At 36.9% G+C, this 12,462-nt stretch overlaps 2 protein-coding genes across 3 annotated transcripts in view; one reads left to right on the top strand and one right to left on the bottom strand.

The window, feature by feature from the left end:
- The window catches only part of LOC145488928 (uncharacterized), a 74,263-nt gene extending 70,499 nt beyond the window's left edge, over nt 1-3,764 (bottom strand). The window contains exon 1 of one of the 2 annotated variants that reach the window (XM_081467782.1): nt 2,904-3,764. In XM_081467782.1, the coding sequence (XP_081323908.1) occupies nt 2,904-2,976 (73 nt within the window). In that variant the 5' untranslated portion in view covers nt 2,977-3,764. Of the gene's footprint in view, nt 1-612 lie in introns of both variants that reach the window. The other variant, XM_081467783.1, reaches the window with a different exon arrangement.
- A 202-nt stretch (nt 3,765-3,966) lies between these two features.
- On the top strand, nt 3,967-12,397 carry LOC145490176 (mitochondrial dicarboxylate carrier-like). The gene is made up of 13 exons (XM_081469288.1): nt 3,967-5,468; nt 6,303-6,422; nt 7,157-7,223; nt 8,224-8,268; nt 8,547-8,595; nt 8,848-8,892; nt 9,057-9,100; nt 9,261-9,331; nt 9,873-9,916; nt 10,441-10,489; nt 10,745-10,825; nt 10,937-10,993; nt 11,467-12,397. Exons 1-13 carry the CDS (start codon nt 5,334-5,336, stop codon nt 11,566-11,568), a joined length of 909 nt encoding a protein of 302 aa, XP_081325414.1. The 5' UTR covers nt 3,967-5,333; the 3' UTR covers nt 11,569-12,397.
- The last annotated feature ends 65 nt before the right edge of the window (nt 12,398-12,462 follow it).

Here is a 12,462-nt window from a genome sequence, read left to right as displayed (position 1 = left end):
TAAAATTTCCCCAATAACAATTATTCCAGCATCATATATTTTATTTGGATTTAGAAAAACCCCAAGCAAGCTCAGTCTCAGGCTGTGAAAGATTCCGGAAGATTGAAATATTACTATAGGTAGGAAAGAGGACTCCCAACTCAAAATTTCAAGCTCAAAATTGTATTTTTTGTTTCATGACTCAGAGGAATATATTCTAAGCTAATTATTTTACCCTTCAATTACTTATTCAAGTTATTGACACGTCTAAGAATTTGGCATTCAGTAAAGTGCAATATCCCACAAATTCATCCGTCCAGAAATGTTGAAAAATGAGTTAACGTTATTCTATAGGACTGATATGTGCTAGTTTTATGGCTTTCCCAACACACTGAAAATTGCGGCTGCAGAAAGCTAAACTGCGCTGAACGTTTATTAGTTTCAGCATCGACGATCATGCGCCAAATGCGTAATTTATCAGTATGATAGCCAAAACAAAATTGAAAGACCCGTGAAAAGAAATATAAACTAATTGTATAAACAAGGGCATTAAAAACTACTGCCTATCTTAGAAAATATTGATACAAACAATACGGCCAGAGTATTCTCAAACGCCGAATGAAGGAACCTTACCTTGTGTCTCGAGGATCAGGAAATCCAATGACACTAGGGCTGAGCAAAAAAATAATGAAAACATGTTTACGACAACTGCATGAACCATTTGGAAAAACTGGTCGATGGTAAGAAGCTTCGGAAGTTCAATGGCACGTGCGAATCGAAAACAAATACAAACACAAGCCATATAATAAAGGAAGATATTGGCTTGTTTACGAAATTTGCTACAATGCTATAGACAAATTGAGTTAAGAACGTTTTGTGGTTGGTGCGTTAACTTCTTTTTATTAAAGTGAACACCAATGAAATACTATTTTACTTTCGCTGCAAAAGGCGCTGTTTATTATGTAACCATAGCAACAGTGATCTTTTAACAGGTGAAAAGATGACAAGGGAAAGGCCGAGAAAGTTTCGATCCGCGCTTACGAACCAATTTCATTTTCGCCTGAAAACCCACTATCGAAGAACTAGTGTAACAAACAAAAGGTACGTAAGATAAATGATGGAGCGTTTCCGATTTTTCCGATTTTTCCGATTTTCGAGTTCGAGTTGGACTTCAAGTTGGACTTTGAGTTGCATTTACATTGCAACGTTCCTTGCGATATCCGTTTGAACGGCTGAACGCACGGCAAGTGAACTAGCCTGCGAACAGGCTCCGAGCGAGGGCGGAAAAAATCCACGAGGGTGGAAACATGAAAGAAAGAATTCCGAGAATTGCGCTCTCCATCGTCACCATTCCGCTCTCGGCTCTCCCCGCTCGCCCTAGACCACACTTGGCTAGTTCGCACTAAACCCATTAACCCAACCAGGGGCCTGTCCCCAGGCTACAAGTGAACGGATAATTTGAATAGCGATAGTCAATTTACTTGGTCCAAGACACCTTAAGACCAATTGGTTCTACATCAGTTGACAACCACTGAATATAATGAGTAATGACTCTAGAAACGATTTAATGAAATGCAAACTGTGAAGGTAAATGTGAGGGATTCATGAGATGTGGGCTGTGTAGGGATATGTTGGGAATTAATACGATGAAAGCTGTGTAGGTACATGTGGGGGATGAATGAGATGTAGGCTACCTAGGTATATGTGGGGAATTAATAAGATGTGGGCTGTGTAGGTATATGTGGGGATTAATGAGATGTAGCAGGACCCCATGGGCTCCTGGATGTAGGCTATGTAGGTATATGTGGGGGATTAATGACATGTAGACTGTGTAGGTATATGTGGGGGATTAATGAGACGTAGGCTGTAAGCTATGTAGGAATATGAGATGAGATGTATTGCTATGTAGGAATATGTGGAGGATTAATGAGATGTAGGCTGTGTAGCTGTATGTCAGGGATTAATGAGATGTAGGCTGTGTAGGAATACGTGAAGGTTTAATGAGATGTAGGCTGTGTAGGTATATGTAGGTGATTAATGAGATGTAGGCTGTGTAAGAATACGAGAAGGTTTGATGAGATGTAGGCTGTGTAGATATATGTAGGTGATTAATGAGGGGTAGGCTGTGTAGGTGTATATAGGGGATTAATGAGATGTGGGCTGTGTAGTTATATGGAGGGGATTAATGAGATGTAGGATGTGTAGGTGTATGTAGGGGATTAATGAGATGTAGGCTGTGTAGGTATATGGAGGGGATTAATGAGATGTAGGCTGTGAAGGTATATGGAGGGGATTAATGAGATGTAGGATGTGTAGGTGTATGTAGGGGATTAATGAGATGTAGGCTGTGTAGGTATATGGAGGGGATTAATGAGATGTAGGCTGTGAAGGTATATGGAGGGGATTAATGAGATGTAGGATGTGTAGGTGTATGTAGGGGATTAATGAGATGTAGGCTGTGTAGGTATATGGAGGAGATTAATGAGATGTAGGCTGTGTAGGTACATGTAGGGATTAATGAAATGCAGGCTATGTGGAAATATTGGGGAGATATTTAGGGGGATGGTTGATGAAGAATACTTGATTATATATCCAGGAGGTACCGTTTTAAGAGATGTTAAGAGAGATCTGTATATTGCGGTGGAGTTAACTAGCCGCCCAACCATCCGGGGGGTGTCGCACTTCTAAAGCGAAAGAACAAAAGGATTGGCTGTGAGCCAATGAGAAAGCACCGACGTCATAGCCAAACTGGACAAACGAGTTTCTGACACCGGTTGGATTTAATTATTAAAAATGGCGGACATACCTTAAATTAGGTTATAATATGCTAATTTGCCAAACATTCTTTATATGCACGCTTATGTTCTGTAACGGCTTTGTAATTTATGCTATACCTACAGTTATATATTAAAATACGCGTTCACCTTGTGCATCTTGAGTTACAGTAGCCAGATTAAGCCTTGATTGATGACGTTCGTTTAAGGTTCTCTCTGCCATCTAATATTACATGTTGCAGCGAAAGGATAGTTCAAATTCGTCGACAACGTCCACCGTCTACGAATGCCTACGAGCGAAAACAGCTTCTGGTGTCTTGCCGCCTAAAGCATCTCAATTTGCAATCCGATTGGCTCGTTTGCCGTTGTCGATAAGAGTCGAGACAACGCTGCTCGCGTCATTGTGTCACGCAATGCCTTTCTCAGCTCGCGCTCTGAAAAAACATTTGAATTGACGTTGATATTGTGGTAAAAAGCAAATCGAAATGTGGTTTAGCGTAGTCTTTACTCTTATCGACAACGATACGCGTCATCACAGTGGTCAAAATTTGTTCTGGACTCACGAGGCGCACCCGAGTGAGTCCACAACATTTTGACCACTGTGATGACGCGTATCGTTGTCGATAGGAGTACAGACCGCGCTAAACCACATTCGATTTGTTAAATCGAATACCAGGGTATGTGATTTGCATACCTGAAAGGAAATTCATGACATCCAGATCTAAGGTGTACAACGACAAGCCGCTCCTTTTGTTAAACATTTTTATTAGTCCCCGATAACACAATCGGGAGCCTGTTCACAGTCTCAGTTGGCAGAGATCTTTTATACGAATTTAGAAGACGTCTATGCCACCTTTGCCATGCATGTTCTAATTTGTGTCAAAGCTTTACACCTGCAAATCCTTTTCTGTGCGGCAACGCTTTTATGTCTGTAAAGGATATAACGTGGCTTTTGAATTCCGCAGTTAGGTCTTTATGACGACCATTATTAAGTGGTGCACAAACGTTATCTTTGTGTAGTCTCCAGTTGCTTACACAACTGTCTTCTCGAGCGGTATAAAATGACACCAAACTCTAACGTGTGTTATCATTCAGCCCTTTTGGACGAAAATCGTCCAGACCTTATATGATAGCCGGATTCGGTGTCATATTCCCTTCGACTGATGCACTGCCAAAAATGATCCGTCGACAAAACGGACAAAAATAACACTGAAGCTCATAGTCCTTGGGCAAAGTTTAACTCTTTTCAATTGACTTATTCCTATAATTTGTATCACAATTGTTTGGACCTATAGTACCGTGACATTCTGGAAGATCAAAAACATCAGAGGTCAAGAAATGGACGAAAAAGACCAGAAAATGATGCCACGTCTGCGACGATTTAATGATCTTTTTTAAGACTCTATTTACTATTCACTTTGAATGAATGCTATCCTTCTAGTTCAAAGAACGTTCACTTATCACGGAAATCTAATTGGTAAATCACGATTCACGAGCTTGTAAAATAGCAAATCACGCATCACGTTATGATGTCCCGTCCCGCGTCATGCGGCTACCTTATTATAGCAAATTAACACTTCATGAAATTAATGATGATCATAAACACCCTAAACACCTAGGAAGAGAATTAAGCTATGGACATTACCTCAGTCATATTTTTTTTTTCTGGCTACCGCCGAAAAAAAAAAGCTATTATTATTACAACTATACAAGGTCAATCAAGCATACCCTTAGTAGTAATTCTCAGCGAAATATAACGTAAACAAATTGAGGTGAACTAATGCCATTTTTCTCGGTTACCGCTCCGTAATTTTTATGCAAGCAGAGAGGTACTGTCAATTTCATAGCTCAACTACCGTCTGTGATCAGCGGTACTCCCATTGATTAGTAGGTCAAATCGACAAATTTCCAGTTCCTGATAAATTAAATCAATCAATCAATCAATCATTTTTTATTTCTTAATTTACACGTAACAGTTGGACTGCCCCACGGATAACTAGTGCTAGTCTAGGCGTACCAGTCTATTAATAGTTACAAATGTCTTTTTTTTGTATTAATGAATAGAAAAATAGAAAGTTAGGAAAAAGTGAATAAAATAAAAACAGAAAAAGAGGGAAAAGAATGAGAAAAGAAGTGAGGGGTTATATACGTATATTTTAACTCACTTGAACTGTAAAACTGTTGATAATCCGGTCCACTTTGGATTTTCTCCTTGAATATTCGAAGATTCTCTCCAGCATCTTGAAAATGCAGCTCGTGCATGTGCACAGGTTCTTTAGTCAACGTAAGAAAATGTGTCACGGAAGGGCAAACATGATTGGAATTTACGTCACGGTACAATATAAAAATACAAAAGAGTTTTCCCGGGGTTTAATGCCCTTTCCTGCATGTTTTGTCGAGTCAGTGCACGTAAAGACGAAACTAATGACGTCAAGAGTTTTCCCGGATGCTTAGTAACCAGGCGACATTACTGAGCACGAGACCAAGCACACGTTCCAGAGATTCGATGGCGAGACGATGTGACAAACACGTCCTATCTGATGTGACCAAGGGCAGTTCATTCAGTTCTTCGACGAGAAAATGTCAATTCAAGTAAAAGAGAGAGTTAAAGCCTCTGGAGCTGTTAAAGTGACGGCTAAAAAACACAGATGGTACCTTGGAGGCTTTGCTTCGGCTATGGCAGCCTGTTGTACACATCCGTTGGATCTCCTGAAGGTATCACCATCACTTGACACAATTGCAAGGCGTGGAAATTGCATTGGTCTTCGCTTTCGCCAGTTTGTCTAATGGATCGAACTTACTTAAGTTTGGGTGAAAAAGGCTTGGATAAACTGTAAACGTGAAAACATCGCCTCCATCGTGCGTGTGTTTTTTCAAGTTAATTAACGATGTTACAGTTTTTTCAGTGGCTTAAAACGTGAATTTCAGAAATCCTTTCTAGTCTTTTTGCAACAATGAAATTTTGCGCGACACATCTTAAATCGTTTAAGATATTCGCTGGCCTTGTTAAAACTGGAGGTACAAATAAATACTGCTCTTTTCATTGATAGCCCAGCTGCATATTGTTCAATGGGTTATATATTGCTCAACGATCGACTCACATCGAAATTGCTTTGTTTTGTTTTACTTTTTGCGATCGGACCGCGAATATTGATGTTAATGTTCTTCTGAAAAAGTGTTAATTTTTTACTATTTCGGCTAAAACCCGTCCACGGTTATGTATGAAAACTTCTGGCAAGTCGTCAAAATCCGTATGTTGTTTTCATTCCAAGTTCTCTATTATGTACAACCGTACATGTACAATTGTTTTGGCCTGAGGAAGGTCTTGTTCAGGATTTAATTTATAATTATCTTTGAAATACATATTGACCTAAAGTTCATGAGCATAGTTTGGTGTCTATATTTGGTGCATTGAAGTAGCAGAGAAGTAATTTTTGTCTAAATGTTTCGTCTTTGTCCTATTATGTCTATTGTTCTCCTTTTTGCTTAACTACTGTTAGTTCATTTTCTTTTGAAGCGCCTCTACATTTCTTTCTCTTTCTCTTTCAGGTTCATCTACAAACGCAGCAACAAGTTACACAGAGGCTATCATCCATGGCGGTTCATGTTGTACGGACACAGGGTGTTCTGGCACTCTATAATGGGCTATCAGCTTCTCTTATGAGACAGGTACGTAGATGTGCAGGTCACCATAATTATTATCAGCAGAACTTACTGGCTAACTATCAGATAAATTTGCAATCTTATGTATGATATTGCATACGAAAGGGAGTGTACAAATGGAAAAAAACTGTTGCTCAACATCAGCCTACTCCATAGATTTCAATATCATTAGCTCATTATACACCCTTTCTTCAATGATACACATCTTCTAAAAAGTACATGGCACATATGTATAGCTTAATTTCCTGGTAAACAACCATTCACAGTGCTATCAATCAATTTAAGACCTTCAATTCCATAACTAGTAAAAGTAGGTGTGTCTTGTAAAAGCTTACAAATGTAGACAAGGGTGTTTAAGTAATCTGTTGTCTGTCAGTCTGTGTCTTTCTTTTCCATCAACAGTGATAATCTGTGTACACATAGTTGTGCCTCTTTGATTTCTGTCTGTTTCAGTTTCTGTTGGCAGCATTTTATTAAATAATAAGTCTGAGTAATGGCAAAAAGCCAGGTGGATTCAAAATTCAGGGGACAGTCAGTCACGGTCAATTGGGGGTGCCAACATGTTCACTAATATGTACCATTTTGTTATGAGTGCACCATCTACATGTACATGAAACATAACTGTTTTGTACATGCATACCCCATTGTCGGAAATAAAGAGTGTAATAAGAGTTACATGATCACAACAAAAAGTTAGTTTAAAAAGCTGTTATAGAGGATCTTCTTGGTATATTTTTCAGCTTACATATTCTACAACACGTTATGGATTATATGAAGTGGTATCAGGAGAATTAAGGAAAGGAGATGGTAAGAATTAGTAAGAATTTTATGAGGATTTTCAAAAATTTAATGTAAAATTCAAATAAAGGATTGAATAAAATTTGAATCAGGCCATTTAGATCATGGCAGTTTGGAATATACATGTACCTCACTCAGTGTTATATGGTAATATCTTATACAAATTTTGTTGTATTACAATTTGTATAGCCAAATAACAGTTATTTGTAATTGTGTTTAATTTAAAAACTGAATGCTATGAAATGTGTACCGTCGAGCTACTTGAACAGTTTATGTCTGCCTTCTACTTGCCACTAAGGTAAAAGGGTGCATGCAGACACAGCTGGGGAATCAAGTTGTACTGAGAGACACAATGTTGCATAAGATGCTTAGCTATCAGTTATATTTCTGATGCAATAATTATTAATTATTACAACCAGTACATGTTGATTAGAGCCATTTTCAATTGAGTGGCAAAAGTATTAGGCAATTACTTTGGTTTTATTATGATTTGAGATTGGTTGAGTAGTCTAATTGGTAAGTAGTTGGTTTGGTTTTAGTTTAACAATCAATTGAAAACTGCTCTAACACTTAGTTTAGATTTAACTACTTGGGAAGGAATCTTTACTACCATTATCAGTTGAGTAAGGCACAACAGAAGTTTGGTGACGAAGTTTCGGCCTTAAAATTACCGTGTTGTCACAGGCAACTTACCTCGTTTCTATTGGTAGCAATATCAACAGCCATGCGTCATGTACAATTTCGCGTGCTTTGCTGCCAATGACGTCAAAGGCCGACAAGTTGCCACTGGAAACAAAGCCAGTTGCCCGTGACAACAACACGACTTTCACGTTAAAACATGGTGACCAAACTTTTGTTGTGCCTTACTCAACTGATAATTGTAGTAAATAACAGAACAAGTTTATGTTTAAACTGAAAATTAATGCCACTAGTGACAAGTGTAGAGTAGAGAGCAATCAATCGTATCATGTATATTTTCTCTTAAATTGTTCATTTTGTTTGTTTTTAGAGCCACTACCATTTTACCAGAAAATTGCTATAGGAGCAGTATCTGGTGAGTAGCCAGCAATAATGTTAAACATGACAAAGGAAAAGTCTCAACAAATTAAAATTGAAAGCGTGGGAAGGTTTTTCATACTTTCGTTTCAGCAGAGGTATTTTGGTTTACCTATATTTTGTACTTTCCTTTGATAATAATCTCAATATAAATTATATAAATGTTTGAGTTAAACGCATCTATATTAAGCTTCCTGTCTGGATTGAACCTAGGTGTACTTACTTTCAATATTGTGAGACAAGTGTATAAATGGTCTTTTTTCATATTGTTAACAGGTTTCCTGGGTGGAATCGTAGGAAATCCTGCAGATATGGTCAATGTGAGGTAGGGGCTAAGAGCTGCATTAAAGTTTTAAGACTGTGCAATGTAATTTGTTACTTACCAGACACAATTTACTCCTAAGCCTGTTACCCCCTCAGCCCCTTCCCCTGCTGCCACCAAAACAAAATAGGCATATGGACCCATTAGGGTGTCACTATGGTGATACAATTATAAGAGAACCTCTGATTACTCTGCCAAAATCAAAGGAAATAATTAATGTTCTTGCAATACTAAGGGAAAACATTTTTTTTTTAGGATGCAGAATGATGTTAAAACACTTGATGTAGCACTGAGGAGAAAGTAAGTTGTTATTAAAGTTTTCTGAAAGTTTCTAAACAGAGTTCTGAAGTTCAGTGACCTATGGTTACCTTCAGTTATTGAATTGGTACACAGTGTGGCTAAATGTTGTAAATAGCACTCACTTGTGTAAGTTTACCCAATGCATATACTCTTGTGTTTTTCAGTTATAAGCATGTGTTTGATGGTCTCTACAGAACAGCAACAGAAGGTATGTGCCATGTCAACAAAATTTAACTGCTGAGATACTATAAAATATATATTTATCTAATTAATGTTCAATCTGTAGCACTGGACAATTTTTGGTAATATTTTTTGTTTATATTATTATTTTATTTATTTATTTCATTACTTATGGCTTGTTTTGACAGAGGGTGTGTCCACATGGATGAGAGGTGTCACAATGACCTCATCCAGAGCTCTCCTTATGACAGTGGCACAGGTAAGCTTTACCAAAAACTATCATGGCTAATTCTCATTTGTCTTTCTGTACATCTTTCAGCTTTTCTGCAACTTTTGCAGTAGGCAAACTTTGCACTTCATCAACTGTTATTTTTAATCAATACTGGGAATATTTTCTATTGTTAGTGATGTCCTAATTAACAAGTAGACTATGAGCCCAAGTTTTCTGTGAGCAATATAATGAACAGGGCATTGCAGAGTTGACTATCACTCATAGAAAACATGGGCAAATAGTCCATTGTAATTGTTTTAGTGGACACGTAAAAAAGTGTACAATTTTGTGGGGTTTCTTTAAGCCTTAACTTAAAAATAATTTTCATTTTCAAGAACAGCACAATCACCATTGTTGTCTATCAATCAGCAGGTAGAAAATGATGAGAGAACCAATCAGATTCGTGAATTAACCACTAGAACACAGCTGACTGGCTACTGAAGTGAAATAGAAATTGAATGATATTTTATGTTCGTTGTTTTCATGTAATATTAGATAATAAAGATTTTCACATTTTTCCCCATATTAGGTTGCTTGTTATGACCAAGCTAAGCAGTTGTTACTTGCATCAGGGTAAGATAGTTTTACCGTTATTGGGTATAATTGTTGTCTGCATGCATAATAGATTTCCTTAAACTGGCACTAATTCTATCAATCTAAAACCATCAGGTTATTAAACGTTTGGAAATAGTCACTTGGTTCTGCTAATGCTGCTTATCAACGCAAACACTTCCCTTGACTGTAGGGACAGAAGAAATGAAACAGTCTGATATTTTAATAGCACTGTTATCACATCCATTGGAATGCAGTACTGTTACAGTAATAGTCATTTACTTGCGATGTGATACTTTTGCTGTTTTGCCAACATAGTAAGGATTGTTGACATTTCAGCAGGAGCACAGCTTCTGTTCAGTTTTTTTGAGGTTGCTAAAGAAAAAAAGAAAAGTAGGATCAATTACATGTAGATGCGTCTATCCTGACTAGAGTTCCATGTGATATTATTGCAGCTTTTATATTCACAAATGCTGTTTTAAAAGTAACATCAGTTGGTCAGGTAATAAGCAATCTGACTGACTAATTTGTTTATCATTTTACAGATATTTCAAAGATAACATTATTACCCACTTCACTGCAAGTTTTATAGCGGTAAGATGAATGTAATTAAAACTGTGTTAATTACTTTGGTGTAGTAAGCTATAATTACATGTAGTTTTATGATATGGCATCATTAGTAGATAATAGTATGAATGCTAGCCCAATTCACATAAACTAAGTTTAATGATCAAGAAACTTGAGTTCTGGTTAGGACTTTTTAAGTTTGATTCTATGTTATTTTCCTGAAGAGTATTTATTGTAAGTTGTATTGAGTATTTATCTTAGTTTACATTTATGTTCATTTAGGGTACAATAGCCACTGGCATTACACAGCCTGTTGATGTAATGAAGACAAGACTTATGGAAGCAAAACCAGGACAGTATAAGGTAAAGCAATTACTGCAAGTACATTGAAATATATTAAACAAGTATCGATTGTTTCAAAACCAGCTGTCATTAGGTTCATTGGTTAATACTCAACTGGTAAATCCTTTGCAGAGTGTGGCACATTGCATACTGTTCACAGCAAGGCTTGGACCCATGGGATTTTACAAGGTAAGTACTTAAGTCTTACTTAAGAAATAGAAAACATGTACAGCATTTATATCAAGTTATAGAGAAACAAGAAATGCTGTGGGAACACAAGGCAACAAGCAAGTGTTTCCACAGCTGTTTCAAGTTCTCCCAAACGTCTACTCCTGTTTCTATAACTCGATAGAAACACGGAGAACATTCTTTTCTATTATGTTTAGAAAACAACTTTCTCTTTGCTTGTGCCATCATTGTATCATCAGCTTGTGCTAGTTCAGTGTTCCTATTGAGTTATAGAAACCTGATTTTTAACCACTCAGGGCGTATAATTTCTTGGGGCTGTTTTCTAATAGCTAATCACTTATAAACTCTATTATACATCCCCTTTGCAGATGAGCACCAGCCTTTAATTTTCTTCATACACTTCCAGACATCAGTGTTCTACTGTACTAATACCTTTGGGTATGCTTCACCATTGTCTTGTACTTTGTCATTAGGGATTCATCCCAGCTTGGGTGCGTTTAGCTCCTCACACTATTCTAACATGGATCTTCCTGGAGCAACTAAGAGTGTTCTTCCCAATAAAGCAGCGAGAGTGACTTAGTTAGCCTTACAGAGAATAATAATATATTAATGTCAAACCTACAGTATTGTGTGTAAAATTGGTCTTTTAGTCTACTTAGGAAAAATCAATTCAGGTTGTGTAAAAAATAGGTATAAATTATTTAAGTGTTTTGACACGAGCTATTAACCATATATATATGACGATGTATGGGTTAAAACTGATTCAAAAAATATAAGAATCATTTTATGTTGATATTCCTTTTGAAGGTTTCCATAGGGACATTCAAATACAGTGTCTTTTAAGTACTTTACAGTGATTGTTAATAACATAGGTAAATTCAGTTAACTGCAGACCTCTTGAAGAAGCTCGTTGTTGCAGTCTAAGTTAGATGTATAAAAATAGCTTGTTATCATTAGACCGTCTATGTTGTTTCAGTGTATTACCTTTAGCTGTAACTAGCGCTTACCATAGTATATATGCAGTAGATGTAACATCAGACAAGAGAAGGAGTCAGATCTTATTTAGATTTTATAGTAATTGAGAATGTATTTTTGGTCTGATAAATTGCTTTGAGTGATGAAAACGTAGACAGTAGCTAGTCTGTAATGGTGATGAAGACAAACAAATTATTGTAGTGTTCCAAAGAGCATTTTTTGGCGATTGTTGCAAAGCAGTACGTAACAAGACCTCCAGAAACGGCTACCATGGAGACTACAAACAGAAACGAATTTATCTGTAATGAAAATAATAAATTATTGACTAAAACAATTATATGAAATACTAAGCAGGTATCACGGAAAACAATTATGAGAAGTTTATTAAGATTAAGTATGGTTATTTTTATTTTCTTACCGACGTATCTAAAGACGTACCCACTTTCATTCAGAACTTTTCAGTTTGTAAGTGAAACCACATGGAAATTAATTTT

This window comes from Orbicella franksi, chromosome 6 (genome assembly GCF_964199315.1).
Source record: "Orbicella franksi chromosome 6, jaOrbFran1.1, whole genome shotgun sequence".
Taxonomy (NCBI): domain Eukaryota; kingdom Metazoa; phylum Cnidaria; class Anthozoa; order Scleractinia; family Merulinidae; genus Orbicella; species Orbicella franksi.
Note: the sequence above shows the minus strand (reverse complement) of the source record. Positions and strands in the feature narration are given on the sequence as shown.

Bases quoted from the DNA above. Each gene is read 5' to 3' on its own strand.
- LOC145490176 (XM_081469288.1), top strand. From the start codon at position 5,334: ATGTCAATTCAAGTAAAAGAGAGAGTTAAAGCCTCTGGAGCTGTTAAA. The intron at 5,469-6,302 runs GTATCACCATCA...TTTCTCTTTCAG, and splicing joins ATCCGTTGGATCTCCTGAAG to GTTCATCTACAAACGCAGCA. The intron at 10,490-10,744 runs GTAAGATGAATG...ATGTTCATTTAG, and splicing joins TCACTGCAAGTTTTATAGCG to GGTACAATAGCCACTGGCAT.